The following is a 17903-nucleotide window of genomic DNA, read 5'->3' as shown; positions in this document are numbered from 1 at the left end:
ACTGGATGGGACTATGTGAGACTGGATGGGACTATGTGAGATTATATGAGACTGTGTGAGACTGGATGGGACTATGTGAGATTATATGAGACTGTGTGAGACTGGATAGGACTTGTGAGACTGGATGGGACTATGTGAGACTGGATAGGACTATGTGAGATTATATGAGACTGTGAGACTGGATAGGACTTGTGAGATTATATGAGACTGTGTGATACTGGATAGGACTATGTGAGATTATATGAGACTGCGTGAGACTGGATAGGACTTGTGAGATTATATGAAACTGTGTGAGACTGGTTGGGACTATGTGAGATTATATGAGACTGTGAGACTGGATAGGACTTGTGAGATTATTTGAGACTGTGTGAGACTGGATAGGACTATGTGAGATTATATGAGACTGTGAGACTGGATAGGACATGTGAGATTATATGAGACTGTGTGAGACTGGATGGGACTATGTGAGATTATATGAGACTGTGTGAGACTGGATAGGACTTGTGAGATTATAAGAGACTGTGTGAGACTGGATGGGACTATGTGAGATTATATGAGACTGTGTGAGACTGGATAGGACTATGTGAGATTATATAAGACTGTGAGACTGGATAGGACTTGTGAGATTATATGAGACTGTGTGAGACTGGATGGGACTATGTGAGATTATATGAGACTGTGTGAGACTGGATAGGACTTGTGAGATTATATGAGACTGTGTGAGACTGGATGGGACTATGTGAGATTATATGAGACTGTGTGAGACTGGATAGGACTTGTGAGACTGGATGGGACTATGTGAGACTGGATGGGACTATGTGAGATTATATGAGACTGTGTGAGACTGGATAGGACTTGTGAGACTGGATGGGACTATGTGAGACTGGATGGGACTATGTGAGACTGGATGGGACTATGTGAGATTATATGAGACTGGATGGGACTATGTGAGATTATATGATACTAAGTGAGACTGGATGGGACTAAGTGAGATTATATGAGACTGTGTGAGACTGGATGGGACTATGTGAGATTATATGAGACTGTGTGAGACTGGATAGGACTATGTGAGATTATATGAGATTGTGAGACTGGATAGGATTTGTGAGATTATATGAGACTGTGTGAGACTGGATAGGACTATGTGAGATTATATGAGATTGTGAGACTGGATAGGATTTGTGAGATTATATGAGACTGTGTGAGACTGGATAGGACTATGTGAGATTATATGAGACTGTGAGACTGGATAGGACTTGTGAGATTATATGAGACTGTGTGAGACTGGATAGGACTATGTGAGATTATATGAGACTGTGAGACTGGATAGGACTTGTGAGATTATATGAGACTGTGTGAGACTGGATGGGACTATGTGAGATTATTTTATACTAAGTGAGACTGGATGGGACTATGTGAGATTACATGAGTCTGTGTGAGACTGGAAAGGAGTGGAAAGGACTGTGTGACATTATATGACATTGTGTCAGACACTGGATGAAGACTGGATGATAGGTTGTAAAATCACATGAGGATATATGAGACTTATATATGAGATTATATGAGTGTATGAGAATATTTGAGACTGTGTGAGATTAATGGCAATTTATGACTGTGTGGAATATATACAACAGTGTATGTGACTGTAGGAGAATATATGAGAGTGCATCAGAGTTTGTGAGATTATGTGAGACTATGTCTAAATCTAAGTCTATGATTAAATGAGAGTGTAATGTCAGTTTATATGGGAGTGTGTCAGTTTATAATGGGAATGTAATGAGACAGTGGGTGATTTTATGAGATTATATGGCTGTTAACTGAGATATATGAGATTATATTAAGCATAAGTTTAAACAAAAGCTTACGAGATGTGTGAGACTGTACGAGACTGAGTGAAACCATGAAGTAGAGACTGTTTAAATGGCAGCAAGACACTGTGCTGGCCGGAGACTCTGTGCTGCAGGCTCTCCTCTGATGTTTGACTCAGTCAGCAGCCACAAGACATTAATGCTCCCTGGCACTGCAGAAATGTACCGGTCAGCGAGCTAATGAGCATAGACAAGACAGACAGATACACACTCACACAGAAGGGGCAAGCACACTCAGACATATAAGCAACGTAAAGGACAAACGACTCATACATGAACCACATATGAACCTAGGCAGCACGACATCAGTAGAAAGGCAAGGTTTATAAGGAATTATAGATGACAAGGGTGTCACAGAGAGGAAAGGGCTACGGAACAAAGAACAGTGACAGCATGACTAGTGAAAAAACAGAGAAATAGGGGTTTGGAGTTACCTCACAACTGAATACACAGCCAGATACTCTCACATAAAACTCAGAACACATCGTGTCAAGAGAATAACAACTATAACACTGGTCCCCTTTCGCTATTAATAGAGTGTGTATGTGACGTGTGTTGTGTGTTTTACCTAGATTCAGGGTATTTGGTGAGTGTGGCGAGGCTGCTGGTGTACATGTGCCCGCCCACGTCGATGTGCACTGGCGCGTTGGCCTTGGTGAGCTGGGCAGGCGTAGGGATGCCAGCTGTGCCCAGCGGGGAGGCCGGCGAGCGAGCCAACAGCGGCCGAGTCGACATTGCCACACTGCTGCTGCGATGCTCCTGTCACAAACACACAGCGTACAATACAGAAGGGAAATTGTCAAAAAGGCCACTGGTGCAAAAATTGTTGAGAAGCCATTATCTGTGGTGGAATTTGGTGTTAAATGACAAGCAAAAGGTAGCAGAGCTTCAAATGTTCTATCAATCTCTTCAATTCTTTGCAAAAAAGACAGAAAACATAGTTACGAGTGCTGATCTAAGACCAGTCTTTCCCTTTTGTGTCTTACATAGTAGAACTGAATGGAGAGGATAGAGTCATAGAGGATAGAGAAAAATACAGTAGGCCGATAGGTTGAGCGGGGGGACACACACCTTCTTGCCCGCAGAGCTAACTTGCGCTTGTGTTTGCGGGTATGAATGTGTGTGTGTGACAGACAGAGTGTGAGCGAGCGAGGGGAGACAAGCAGAGAGAGCAAAACAGTTGGACAGACACCCCGGAGGCAGCAAACGTTTCCCTGTGGGACTGCAGAGACTGTCCAGTCCTCTTAATGGCTCATATGACCATGTGACGAGAGGACAGTGCAGAATTTAGGCCACGGCACTGATGAACAAAAGAGGTGAAACTGATTTGGAAAAAAAAGTGAACAAACACCATCACAAACTATATCTTGCCATGAGCCCAACACTAATGCAAACACACGATCTGTACCACTCCTAGCACGGCAATGGACACACCGGCTGTCATTAAATGTGCTGTCACTGATTTTGCTGTCAGCAGGTAATTACAGTCATTACTGTGATTAGCTATAATTGTTCTCATTAGCATGTGTGAGGCTGCTCTGGTGCTCTCGGAGATCATATCATCTGCTTGTGCTGTGAAAAAAAAAAAAAGAATAAAAAAAGAAAGAAAAGCTGCTTGCAGAATCTCAGTGGTCAGCATTTAGCGAAGCGCAATGCAACAGCCACCGGCAAACTCTCGCTCTTTTAAATATGAAAAAAGCAAACAAAAAACAAAGCATAAGTGTTGTTAGCGCGAGCTCGTCTCGGTGCCCATTTAGCCGAGAGCGCAGTAATCTTATCTGAGGCGGACTGTCTTGGAGGATGAGCCATGCGGAGAAGATGAATTCTGCGGGCTGGCTTATATACTGACCTGAAAAAACACAAGCATTAACCCTCTGTGCGGCTGTGCATGGAGTCAGGCCGCCACAGTACAGCACTGATAAGTGAACTGGATGCCACTGGGATGCGTCGTGTAGAGCTTTTGGTGATAGACAGCTCAGGCCATTTCCAAGTCTTTCCTCATACAGATCATTCTGCTTATTTCTTTTGCTGGTTTTTGGTGCAGCATATTTAAAAGGACATTAGTTGGAGCCTTAGAATAAAGCTTAGGGGACAAAATTGAACATTAGTAATAATCAGTCAGTCTGAGTTCCAGCATATCCATCAATTTCCTCTACAATTAAGCCACTTCCAGTCCAGTCAGCGCTGGGAGTGTGAATACTAGCATGTGCTTCATATGAAGTCAGCCAACCACAAACTTATCTAACTGCTGGAATAGACCTGTAGTTGTCCTGTACTATGGCTGTACACCAGGTGTTGGACCAATGCTGTCAGGATTTGACTGCATGCAGTTACAAGAGCATAAGCAGGTGATTAGTTCTGGACCACAAGTTCCACTCCAACTGCTCGAATGGTGCTCTAATTCTTTGTCCCCATACAGATGCTTGACAGTGGGCATGGTGACCTTAGGCTCCTTATGCTGAGCTGTTCCAGAGCATGTCACTCTAGTGACAATGCTTTACAGTAGATTATACTAAGTGTTTGTGTCAGTACCCTGCCAATACCTTTGGGATGTGACGGGGTGGTGTTTGTGATCCAGATCAGTACCTGACCTCATGGTTGAATGCAATCAAATCCTCACAGCAATGTTCCAACGTCTAAAGTAACATCAATGAGGCAGCTTGGCTTTGTCACATGACCTTACAGGTTACACGGAACAAAGTCTATGGAAGTTCCAACCCGGCAACAGCTGCTATGAAGGAACGCATTTGTGGGTGGAGCATAAGTAAGTCAATTGGCTTATTGCTTGGACAAAAACACTGAGAAAACACATAGAGGACAGGGGGGACTCAAAGACCATGACTGAGAAGCACTGGACATGTATGAAACATAGCAGCGGTTGGAGAGGGGGACTCTACAGTCCCAATGATGGCTGTAGTCTTGGGGAAGGGTGTTCACAGGCATATGGCACAGCTGAGACTCGATATACTAATGGAAGGGTACATGCTTGAACTAGGTGTCGCCTCAGGAGGCTCACTGCTGTGGTAATGACTATGAATAAAGTATGCATGAGTTTGGGAGCTACAGAGTAAGAGAGGACAGACCGTGATACACATGCTGGGCTGAGTCAATAATCACTGTGTGTGTGTGTTTGTGATGGAGTGAGGTTGGTCTGTGTGTGTGTGGGTGTGTAGAGGGAGGGGGGAGGGGGTGTCTGTCCCCTTCCTGAAACTGCACACACTAACACTGCAGTGCAGTGTTGCTGTTGCCACACTCTTAAAAATAAGGGGGGGTGAAGGTGAAGCCACAGAAGAAGCACTATTTGGATCCCTAAGGCAGTGGGTTTCAAACTGGACCTGAGGGACCTTCTATGTAAGAGCCATGATCTTTTTCTGGTGCTATACCAACTTATGGGTCCTCTATAGGTCTTTAAACTTTAAACTTCCATCAGACTCACAAATCTCATTTACAATAATGGTTCTCTAAGGAACCATCAATCGAAAGGTATGTTAAGGAACCAAAAGTGGTCCTTTTTTTGGTGCTCCTCAAACCTTCACATGTTTCTCACAGTTACTTCCTTTAGGACGTTCCATTCATTCTGCTACTACTCTGAGCGCCCCGAACAAGATGTTCTTAGCACTGTGTCCCATCCCCATGATGAATGTTCCTGTCCCTACCGCACAGAGCTCCCTGAGTTCAGGAGAACAGGCCATACGCTGCTAGAGGCTATAGTCTGACCTTCGGCTACAGAAACAGGAACAGCCCGTAGGGCCCAGGTGAGCTGTGATCAGTCCAGCTCAGAGTTTAACCCCACACGGGACTGGTAAGCCGTCCCGGACCACTCAGTGCCTGTTCAAAATGCCCAGCTATGATGAAGACTTGAAAATATTTGCCCCACACATCTGCAGACAAATATTTCAGTGATGCACAGAGAATGAGTCAAACAGGCAGAGAGTGTTTAGTCTTTATTGGAGTCGAGGGTGAGAGAGTGGATTGAGGATGGGTGGACTGGTGTCACAGAGTTTGATGGAGAGCTAGGCCACGCTGAGACACTGCTGATGGACGAGAGAGACGTGACGTCAGGTTAAATGAGCTTTTGCTGGCTGTTTTATTGTTGTTGTTTACCTGCGCTGGCGGCACGTGCGTGGCCTCTCCGTTGTGCTCGCGAGCGCTGACCGCGATGACCGCCGGAGGCTCGGCGCAGAGTCTTTTGGCGGGAGCGCCGGGCTCCGGGCCGGGAACGTTTGCGTTAGCTGGAAGGAGAGCGCGCGGCGGCCGTTTCCCCGATCTGGCACAGCTCGAGGCGCGCGTAAGGGGTGAGTGCAGGGTCTGCGTCGGTGGAGGTGGAGGTGGCAGCGGAGGGGCCTTGGAGCCGAAGCCGGCGACGCTGTGCAGCGTCGCTATGGAGACGGCGCCGATGCAGTGGTTGGTGTAGGTCTTGGAGAGCTGCGCGGCGCGCGACAGCATCTGCATGCGCGTGCCCAGCAGGTTCTTGCCCACGGCCTTGTTCTCGTACCACGTGGCGTCCGCCTCGCCACAGTGCTCGCGCGGCCGCTGGAAGAAGGCGCGGCACGCGGGGTTGCGCTTGGCCAGGTACTTAACGAAGCTCGCGTACGGACACAGCGCCGTGCCCGTCTCGTACATGCGCGGCGCGCTCTCCTCGTCGTCTGCGTCCGCGCGCCTCTTGCTCCACGTGCTGCTGCTCCCGCCGCCCCCGCCGCCGCCGGTAGCGCGCGACCGGTGGTAGGGGCCGCCGAGCGCCTTGAAGTAGACAAAGCGGCGGCCGTCCTCGTCCGCTGCCAGCCCGAAGGAGTCCTCCTCGAGCTCGCGCTGGTTCTCGCGGCCACGCGTGCAGAAGTACATGCACGTCTCAAACCACACTTTGTTGAGCAAGCCGAACGGGGAGCTCGCGCTCAGCGCCGCCGACGCGTACAGGCGCCGTAGGTCGGCACGCGCGATCGCCTGCTTTTGCACCACGGGCCCGGCACCTTGCTCCTCGAGGCGGCGCAGCGCGGCCGCGAGCGCCAGGTTGGCGGCGCGCAGCTCGGGGTCCTTGGTGAGGTCGAGCGCGCGGCAAAAGGGTGGCTCGTTCAGGTAGCGGTTGAGCGAGCTGCGGATGCTGATCAGCGACGACTTGCTGTACAGCTGGCCGCTCTTGGAGCGCGCCTCGGCGTAGAAGGAGCGCAGCGCGCGGCACAGTGCGTGCTTGTCCATACTCTCGAAGTCCGTGCTCTGCGCCCTCTCGCTCAGGTACTCGCGGAAGATGCGCACAGCGTAGCGCGTGGCCAGGCGCGTGTTTTCGCTCAGCCTGCAGCGCGCGGACGGCGAGCGGGAGCGGGAGCGGGAGCGAGAGCGGGAGCGAGAGCGCACCTCCCCCTCGGGATCCGAGTCCGGCTCGGGCTCCAGCTCGGGCTCCAGCTCGGGCTCCAGCTCGGTCCGCGCGTCCTGCGGCTCCGCGCGCTGCCCCCACGCGAGCTCCTCGCCTTCCTCCTCCTCTTCCTCTTCCTCCTCCTCTTCTTCCTCGCACTCTCCAGCCACCGTGATGCGGATGGCCCGGATATCCCCCTTCTCTCCTCCCTCCTCCTCCTCTTCCTCCTCTCCGTCGCCTGCGTCCCTCTCTCTCTCCCCGTCGCTCGAGCAGTGCTCCCCGCTGCCAGGCATTCTCGCCATATTGCAGTCTGAGACTGTATGAGTCCCGGGGCACTGCGCATGCGCTATATTGGACCGCAGAGCTGAGAGCTTTTGTGTGTGTGTGTGTGTGTGAGCGTGCGCGCGTGTTTTAGTGACCTTCAGCTACGAGCTCAGGCACGCGCTCTTAAAGGTGCAGAGAGAAGTGAGTGAACAGTCCCAAAATTAAATCGACACCCACCACCCTCCTCCTCACGCGCACACACTTGAATACACAATGCCAGAGAGAGGGAAAACAGCAGACTCGGATATGTATTGGACCGCTTCATGTTTAGGGAACACACACACATGCACACACACACACACACACACACACACTGCTGCTTATCATAAATCTCATGCAGGCTCTAGGGCAATACAGCATGTATAATACTTTGACCATACTTTGTTCGTTTATAAGGATGTATGCATTGCTGGTGTATGAGATTAATGTTCACTGTCTTTCTATGAGGCAGAACATCCTCAAGAGTGTGTATCTATCATTGCTGCAGTCAGATTACAATGGGGATAGTAGCCTATAACGTTAAGACTAAGATGCAGGCCTACATCTCTCTCTCTCTCTCTCTCTCTCTCTCGGTTTCTCTGACAGAGAAAAGACAGAGACAACTTTTCCCAGACAAGCAAAAAAGGCAAAGCACCATTGCACAGAAAATCTATGTCCACTTCCAAGACACTGCTGGGACACAGCACATGTATCAGATCAGCTGGAAGGGACGCATCAACAACTTATACGCTCAGTTTAAAGCACCACACAGCATGACAGGGAGGAACACCACCCTTCCTCCCAGTGACCACAGGAGATGTAAGGAGGACTCTACACAGAGTCAACCCATGGAAGATCACAGAACCAGAAAACAAACATGACAGAGGACTCAGTAGATGTGCATACCAACTAACAGATGATCTCACATACGTCTTTAACAGCTCTCTGAGCAGTGTGATCATGCTTCAAGACTTTGACCCAGGGGTCAAAGGAGTCTTTAAGATGAGCGTGAGTTTTGAGAGATCAGTCAAGAACCAGCTGCCCCCTCATTAGAATCACTGCAGCTTGTGTATCATCCCAACCGTTCAATGGACATCCCCATCACCACCACACTGGTGGAGAACCAACAACTTGTCTCACAATATGAACAAAACTAAAGAGATGGTTGTTAACTTTAGGAGAGCTTGAAGTGATCACTCCCTGCTAAACACTAACAGCTCTGCTCTGGAGATTGTTAGCTAAATGCACCAGAGAACCAGAGAACCCCACCTGGTTCCACACTACCAGTTCCATTGCCAAGAAAGCCCAGCAGTGTGTCTGTTTCCTGCAGAGGCCGAAAAATGCTGATCTCCCCTTCTACTATTCACAACAGGTTTAACAGAGGGAAGGCAGAAAGAATCCTAAGGAGCTGCATCACTGCCTGGTTTGGAAATTGCTAAATGCCTGACTGCAAGAGCTGAGAAGATCACCAGGGTCTCTCTCCTCTCAATTGCACACAGAATCCACAAAACCACCAGCATTGTGGATGACTTCAACCATCTCTTATACATATTTTTGCCAGACTTCACAACAGCTTCTTCCCCCAGGCCTTTAGACTCCTCAACACTAAGAGACTGACCTGCCCCCCTCCATACACACATATACCTTAATTGACGCACCCCTACTCTACCTCCCTGCTCACTTTTACAAGAAATGTTTACTGCTGAATACTGCATTTACATACATACTGCATTCTGCTACTTCTGTAACTGCTGTGTTTATGTAAGCTACAAGCTGACTGCAGAATACCTTATATCATAGTATTACAAATCTAGCACCTTTGTCCTCTCCACACATATTCAGTACTGAGTGTTGTGTCAGTGCTGCGCTGTCCTGTTTATTGTATTTATTGTACTGTTATTTTTGCTGTGTTTGCAGATTTGCACCTAATGTATTTATATGAAGTGTTGTGGTGCTCCATGTTGCACCATGGTCCTGGAGGACCATTTTGATTCACTGTGTACTGTGTATATTGCTAAAATGATGCCTCTTGAACCTGGACTCTCTCTCTCTCGTCAGCTTGTGTGGACAATAGATAGTTCCACAAGAACAGAAGACATGGCAGAAAAATCACCATATACATGCTCATACAGTTCTGCTAGAATGTTTGTAAGACCTTTTCTGTATTTCTGCATAATTATGACCTGAGATGGGATCATATTTTTAAATGAGACGACCCAATTAAACGAATGATACAAAATATCATAGTTTTAAACTGTTTTATCTATCTTTTATTTATCTATTTTGTCAGACAAAACTTTGCTTTCAGTAACTGGTGAAAAGCCCCTTCAGTAAGGGTGCAAAGCCTGCAGTTCCTTAGATTTTCATCTTGGTTCTTTAGTGATTTCCTGGATGAGTTGTTGCTGCAAAGTCGGGGGTCATGTGGTGGGCCAGATGCTACTGAGAACTGGATTGCTGTATAGTGTGCTGCTGGTTGAGACCTTTTAGCCCACCTCACATAGCCAAAAAAGTTACCAAATTAGTCAAATTAGTGTAAAATCTTGTAATATTGCTCTACCACCTCAGTCCACATATTACTTTCACTTCAAATGGCGGTTCTCTATCTCTCAGCTTGTCAACAAATGAACGTTTTATAGCTTACCATAAGAGGGTGCTTAGAGTGTGATTTGTATTCATGGCTGTGGTGTAAAAGTGCAGTACACTCATCACCTGTAGAGAGAGCCCAAGAACAAACAATACAAATGTTTGCATAATACTGTTTTAAATGATGTTTAGATTTAACAGGTGTGTAGCAATCGTGTCTGAGTGTGTCTAGTTTAACTGATTCCAAATATCAATATAATTGAGTGTTTATTTTCATTTGGCCTATTGGTGTTGGGTAGCATTTGTCCAGCGATAAATTATATGTTCACTTAAAACCTACACAGCAGTAGGTCCATATTGGGCCTGTATGGGTAGCCCAACTGTAAGTGATTAAACCCATATGGGTTAAACCAGGGCCCCATCTGAGTTGTACACTGCATATGGAGCCTAAATGGGACCCATGTGAGATTAAAGTGGGCTGGAATGATGGGGCACATTTGAGAAGCCCAAATGGGTCCCAGGAAAAATGTATATACACACCCACTCAGAGCTCATGCCCACCTGGAACCCAACTAGCCCACATTTCACCCATGTGAGCCCCACATGAGCATGTTGGCTGTTTATGAATAAAGTCCTGCCTTTTAACGAAAAAGCCAACTGGCTTGCTGGTTACGCTGCGAGTAGAGTAGGGTCGATGATATTGTGGTGCCAGTGGGGAAAACCCTACATTAGTCAGAACAATCCGGTAAAAATCAGGTATTTTACCAAACTCTACAAACTTTTCATGAGGTTTCATGAGTATTCTGGTCTCTCCTCATTCAAAGAGAGGGACGCCTGGCCTTATGTGACTGGAAGTAACTGCCAGGCGGCTTGGCAAAAATGCTCGCCAAGTGAACAGACTTGCCTAGAAGGACTTAGGTTAGTGCTCACTTATGCTACATTTTTCCAAAATAAAATTCATCCACTGCCATTTTGTTAGATGCCTATACAATTGCTGGCAGTAGGCCATCTATAGCCATCACTTTAACTCATTCAACAATAGAAAGGACCACCACAGGACCGCCACAGGATACTATTTGGGTGGCTGCTCATTCTTAGTACAGCAGTGATACTAATGTAGAACCTAGTATCAGTGTTTTAGACACAGCAGAAACATTGCTGTAAATTCAAAAGCTATCTTTTAGTCTCTCATCTGTCAGTTTCTGGCCACTGGACCACTGTTGAATAGATATTTATGGTTGGGTGGTACTTGTAACTTGTAGTGCAGTAGGGTGTTGAATCCTTTAACGAGGCACTGCTATAACCTATATAATTAACGTGCATATAAGGTCCTGCTATACTTGTTCCTCACTCGTTCTCACTCTCTCTTTCACCTTACACACAGCAGCAGCAGATTCTCATTCGAGTCCTCTATAGTGCAGAGATCTTCCTGTGTGGATGAGCTTCCATTTTAAACGAGAAGCCTCTTTTCTTTTGTCTCGTTCTGTCGTTTCTGCCCGCAGGCATGTCACCAGAAACAGCTATGACATCTCTCAAAGGAAAGAGAAGACAGAGAGGCTGAGGGAAAAGGGGAGGAGGTGGGGGGGGACCTCTCCTCTCCTACCACATTTGAAATTCTCGTTAGTGGAGCCCATTTCACACCTAGATACCCAATTAGCAATTAGCCGAGCTTTAAAGTGCAGTCCTGAGCCGGGGCCCTGATCCGGGCCTGATTTGTATGCGCTTTGTGCAGATGGTGATAAGGGAGGGAGGCAGAATACATGTATAGTTTTAAATTTAATTTCATAATCATTTGCATGGCAGGGTGGCCCGCGGGCACGAGGGAAAATAACATGCCCGCTCTTCAAAAGGCACATCAGGCTCGTTACATGGCTGTGTGGAGGATTGGAGGAGGCTTTTTTTTATGCGCAGGCAGGTAATGTGTTCCCTGACTAATCTGCAGTGATAGAGAAGTTCAGAAGAAGCACTTAAAAAAAAAAAAAGCACAGAGCCGAGCGCAGCGTCACAAATCGTCTCTCCCTCCAAGGCCCGGCGCCGAGCACTGCGGAAATGAACACCAAGGTGCGATAGAGCTGCAGCCACTGCCAGAGCCCAGGGCTATCTCGAAAGGGTAACACTTAAGTGTGTATGTGCTTGGCTAAGTGTGTGTGTGTGTGTGTGAAAGTAGGTGACAGTGAGACTGTAGAGGACATGCAAAAGTAACACAAGCACAACATAAGCCTGCACTGCCAGTCAAAAGTTTAGAGACTATGGTCTTCTTCTGAAATTATTTAGTATTGCTTTTTTTTAAGTGACAACACAGCATTCATGGTGCTTTCAGACAACCCTTATGCACTTGTAAACATGTTCGTTTATGAGGGCGTTTCACTGGAAGAGCTGTATAAGTCATAAACACGAGCAATACACTCACCAGTACACTGACCAATGTGAATTCAGCAGACTATGCTGGTTATTGGTAAATTTCAAATAATTTATTTCTAAATTTACCCTATTTTCTAACTCACCTATCACTTGCAATGCTCCCAACACTAGGAGGGTGAAGATTGGCACAAATGTCCGACACATGTTAAGCCAGTCACTCCCTCTTTTCGAACATCACACTAGGAGTGATGTGGGGAGGAAGTGCCATCAACCCGTTCTTAAAAGAGCAAGGCCAATTGTGCTCTCTCTGACTGTGGCTGCTGATGGCAACTCGGGATTCACTGTTTTTCAAAGAGTGTTCAAATGTGTTAGCAGTCCTTTCAATGGACAAAATGCTACAAAAGCATCTGTTTTTCGATTTCGTGATGTGATACTTTTCTGACTGAATGACCTGCTGAGGATGCTCATACACCATATGGACAAAAGTATCTGGACACTTTAGTATCTGGATACATTACACCTACATGAGCTTTTGTGGCATCCCATTCTAAATACGTAGGCATCTTACAGCAGGTTTGGAACTCTGCAGTTCTGCAGCGACTCCACCCTGTAGCTGTATGTGGTCTACCACTTCCTTTTTTGGGGTTTTTGATTTTATTACTTTATTTTATTTAAAAACATCATCTGCGTTTCGCATTTTGTGAGTTTTTCAGGACAACGGAACCAACAGAAATGGTTCCAAATCTCTCAAGATTCATTCTCAGATATCATTTTGGAAAAATTTGAAAAAAAATTCTACAAGCGCTGCAATTTAATGGGTTGGGAAGGCTAATGCCCAGATTCTACCTATGCGATGTCACTGACCAATGCAACTGCCCCTGCTCACAAGCCTATTAGTGAGCCAGGCTCTCTCAGGGTTTGGGACTTTAACGAGCAACTTCACAGCACTTTTTTAAGGCAACACACACCGAGCCACAGCTCTCCTGCACTTCACTTGGCTTACTGCAACACGAATATCTGACCTGCCCATCTGAATCTGCCATAACTTTATATATCCCACTTACAAGCCATAAAGAGTCAGCAGAGACAGGAACATGGAAAGGCACTCTTGACATCTTATGCTTTCTAAAACTTAATCTTATACATATTCATATGGATGCATATGCATGAGAGCTAGTGTGAAAAGGAGAGCGAAGGAGAGCAAGCAAGAGAGAGATTAGTAACCTAGGTTTGAGATGTTTCCAAGCTTACATTAACATGTTGAATATTCTAGATGCGTGAGTCAGAAAACTCAGCAACCAAAGCCGAGACTGTGGGCAGCACTTCAACAACTACTCCTCACTATACACTACTTGAAATGGAGTGTGCATGGGGAAGAGGTGCCAGCTCGGATAAACACTGTATGCGTGTGCATGTGGGCGGGTGGGTGTTTTTAATTGAGCAGGTAAACGCTTGTCCTCTGCGAGAAAAATTGTAGCACAAATATTTTATGGTTCAGTGTAGGGAATTCTGCAGTTCAGTTAAAGCAATACTTCAGCATTCTTTAGCTTAATCTCTGGCTTCTAAAACATATGGATAATCATTTTGGTACGGAACAGCAAAAAAGACAGAAAGCTTACTGACTCAAAATGCACATATTCTAAAAGCCAAGACAATCATGTTCATCAATCGGGTCGGACGCAAATCCTTTACTCTATCTGTGCAGTGAACACACACACACACACACATACATACACTAGTGATCAAACACACACAGTGACAGTGAGCACGCATGCCTGGAGCGGTGGCCAGTCATGGGTGCAGAGCTCAGGGAGCAGAGAGGGTGGAGGGCCTGGTTTAAGCTGCCTAACAGTGGCAGCTTGCTGAGCTTGGGTACTGAACCCACAACTCAGTCATCAATGGCCCATTGCGCTGTCCATTGAGCCACCACTGCCCCCATTACCAAAAATGATGCAGTCGAGATTCCCACATTTAGAGAATTTGCATGGGGTCAGCACAACCAGAGTGCAATGGCTGAGCCACACCCTGGGTGATCAAGAACCACCTTCTTGATCATAGTATCTCCCCTGCCAGTTAAACTCCAATGCCTGTTCATCAGTTCTGCATGACTCAATCATTTAGATGTAAGAAAAGATGTTCAGAGTGGCATGGCCTAAAATGCTCTGTTCTATAGAAACTGACTGGGTCAGGATTGTTTACAATGTACCATGTCTCAAGAGTTCAAACCTATGCCTAAATATATACTTATATTTAAATGTTTTATAATTGATATCATTATTAATATTATTGATAACTCATATATGACCAAATATGTTGACTTTCATAAGCAACATCCTAGGACTTCAATGCTGATGCCTCCCTATAATTCCAACTATAATTCATGGTTAGGAGCTGACCTGAAGCCCTGAAGCTCTACTTTTTCAGCCAGCTGTGGTGACATTTTAATGGAATTTCTCAACTGAAATTCAAATGATAATGTAATATATCTACACACACTCCTAGCCTACAGATGACAGAAGCAAGAGTTGGCTTGCTAGTTAATGCTAGCTGCCATGTAGGACAATCTCTTTCGCTGTGGGAAGATATCTACAAAGTATGAAAATTACGGTGGGGCTATTCTTTGGCCTTTTAAGGGGTTAAGCTATAAAGTAGTTACTGTACCTCAAATTATTAAAACACTACAGTCTGAGTAAAGTTTGTATACTACACTTTTTTTTGTTCCACTGACTGTAATAAGGAGAATAGCATCTCTCTCATTGCCACTCTGGGCTCAGAACGCTTCTTACTGCACTTTAAAACTCCTACAAAGCAGGCAGGACAAAACTTGCAAGAATCTGTGTAAAATCCTGTGATTTTACTCTACTGCGTTAGTCTGCATGCTTCTTTTGCTTTCAGTGATGGTTCTGTTTCTCTTAGCTTGTCCAGAAAGGCATGTCTAAAGCATGTCCTATAGGAGGTTCTCTGGAGTGCCAGTAAGGTCTCACTATTGATATGAGTCAAAGAGCCTGTTTACCTGGCATGAACATACGTTTTCTATCCCGGATCTACTTTGATCGGATTCTGTTTAAACTTGTCATTAAAATGTGTCAGATAGTACTTTTCCGTGTGAAAAGCAGACCAACACGTACAACATTTCTGTATTACTTCCTGTAAACAACTGTTTCTCGTCAATCTCATCCTGGATAATGGGATCCGACTATTTAAACTACAAGGAAAAAAACTCTGTAGTACTGCTCTCATCTATAGAGAGCTATATAGCTAAATAGCACGGGCATGAGCACATAGACACGAGGGAGAGTAAGAGAGAGAGATATAGAGCAAGAAGGAGAGAGAATCCAAAATAAGATCCACAGTAATGATTACTTGTAAAAAGTTTTTGGATAGACAGATTTTCACTTGTTTAACAGAATCCAATCACAGAAAACACATTACGTTTACACTTGTGTTAAATGTGGACAAGATCTGACTGTGACCACCTCCAAATGTGGTTTAACATTATCCAATCACCAAAATCACTCTTTAACACAATGTGTAGACACAAACAAAAGGCAAAAGTTTTCTTCTAGTGGTTTGAGGAAACTGAAATGATGAGGGTTGTTGTACAGTGTTGGCAAGTTTTTGCTGGTCATTTCGGATAGTAAATACAATAGTTACTGATGCTGTGACCTCTCAATCTTTCCCCATCACAGTACAGAAATCCGAGTTGATCAGTTCATTTGCAGTGGACCAAGTCCACACATCAGACCTCTCTAAATGAAATGCTTACGTCTCAAGCATTTAATTATGCAGTCATTTTGAAAAATCAATGGAATTCCTCTGGGCAGGTTTTCTGTTCTCATATTAAGTGCAGGGGAATACATTAAAATTATTGTCTGCGGCTATCGATCGTATACTACTGATGCAGCAGATGGAGATTATGTTGAAAAAGGCTGGAGTATTGCTTTACAGCACACACACACACACACACACACACACACACACGTTTTGAAACAGGACACAGACTGATACCAGCTCAATAGAAGTTTGTTTCCTCAGGTAGGGAACAGCCTGTCACTCTTTCCTTAATGAGCGTACAATACAATATTAATAACACATCAAACACATGAATCAGCCACAGGCGGCAGTATCACACTCACACAAACATTATCATCAACACCGACAATACATCATGCAGTAAACAGATGAGCTTTGAAGTGACCTGCAGAGTGAACAATAACTGAGCCTTAGCCGCCCCCCCCCCCCCCCCCATCACCCTGTTCCTCAATCTTTGCACTCACTGACCCGTGCATGTAATCTTAGCCAGGTCACTGCCCCACTGCCCACTCTGGTAACAGCCATGACTAACACTTTTACTGCAACACTGCTGTCATAGAGGACAGCACCATGACCACAGAGACATGCTGACTAACTAATACAGTGGTACTCAGCTGTGGACCTACAGTAGTCTTGATCTACGTATTTGATCCAGCTGCTTCAACACATCTAGTCAAACTTATTAACTCGTTAACAAGACCTTCACTGAAGCGAGTGTGTTGTAGCAGGAAAATCATTCACGATCGAACCAGGAGCCCAAACGTTTTGCATTTCAAAACGTCCTATAAATGCATAATGATGTATTTATACTATGTGGAAAATAAAGTATTTGGACACTTGTTTATTCATTGCTTCTACTGAAATCAAGGGTATTAAAATGAGTTTATTCTTCTTTAGTCACTGTCTCTAGTGTCTGAACGGCCACAGGTGAACGGGATTAGGGTGGTGTGGGGTGGCGCCGTGGGCCGTGGGTTGAACAATGAGAGTTTGGTACATGGCACTGACAAACCATGAACGTTGTGTCCACCATCAAAAGAAAAACAGAGCTATAAAATCAAATACACAACTCCAAAACTGTTACGCAACAGTCCTGACTCTTTATATTTACACCTCTAACATTTACATAAACCCAGTCCACTAAGTGGCTAGCAGGTACATGCAATAGCTACTTTGGGAGAACATGTAAATGAGGCAAAAAAGGCTAAAAGCTAACACTAGGACAACCAAAGCTAGGGCCGCTGCACTAATCCAGGTCATTAGGTCAGGCTAAAAGCTAACAATAGGCTACCAAAGCAAGGGCTGATGCTTTTATCCGATGTGCTGGAGCCTTTGGAGTGGCTAAAAGACTGACTGGATACAATTTCTGATTGTTTTCTTATAACAGTTCTAAGCTATGCTAAGTTTGGCTAGGCTATACGTAACAGCTACTGTGCAATGACTGTGTCATGAGCCCTCTGTAAAAAGGGAAACTCAGTGTCTTTCATTCTAAGGCAAACTAAATAGGCTTGTTAAACAGCATCTGAGCATATTTCACCTCAGGCAAAGTCACATACTTACTATTTATACATTAAAGAACAGCCTAAAATACTCATACATCCATGCATTGTTTGGCAACTTTAAATGCCTAC

The 17903-nt window shown here is 45.5% G+C and overlaps 2 protein-coding genes and 1 non-coding gene across 3 annotated transcripts in view; all 3 read right to left on the bottom strand.

The window, feature by feature from the left end:
* kctd1 (potassium channel tetramerization domain containing 1) overlaps positions 1 to 17903 on the bottom strand; it is a 28472-nt gene that overhangs the window by 7526 nt on the left and 3043 nt on the right. The window contains exon 2 of the mRNA XM_072696340.1: positions 2437 to 2627. Within this exon, the coding sequence (XP_072552441.1) occupies positions 2437 to 2603 (167 nt within the window). The 5' untranslated portion in view covers positions 2604 to 2627. The remainder of the gene's footprint in view (positions 1 to 2436; positions 2628 to 17903) is intronic.
* LOC140550253 (uncharacterized) lies at positions 5862 to 7517 on the bottom strand. Its single transcript, XM_072674154.1, has one exon. The coding sequence runs from the start codon at positions 7515 to 7517 to the stop codon at positions 5862 to 5864; it is 1656 nt and encodes a 551-aa protein (XP_072530255.1).
* LOC140538218 (U1 spliceosomal RNA) lies at positions 14380 to 14543 on the bottom strand. The gene has a single exon (XR_011977721.1). It is a non-coding gene; the product is annotated as a U1 spliceosomal RNA (small nuclear RNA).

This window comes from Salminus brasiliensis, chromosome 1 (assembly GCF_030463535.1).
Source record: "Salminus brasiliensis chromosome 1, fSalBra1.hap2, whole genome shotgun sequence".
Lineage (NCBI taxonomy): Eukaryota > Metazoa > Chordata > Actinopteri > Characiformes > Bryconidae > Salminus > Salminus brasiliensis.
This window is presented reverse-complemented; position numbering and strand designations above follow the sequence as displayed.

Excerpts from the sequence above, each read along its gene's own strand:
- LOC140550253 (XM_072674154.1), bottom strand. The coding sequence starts at position 7,517 with ATGGCGAGAATGCCTGGCAGCGGGGAGCACTGCTCGAGCGACGGGGAG.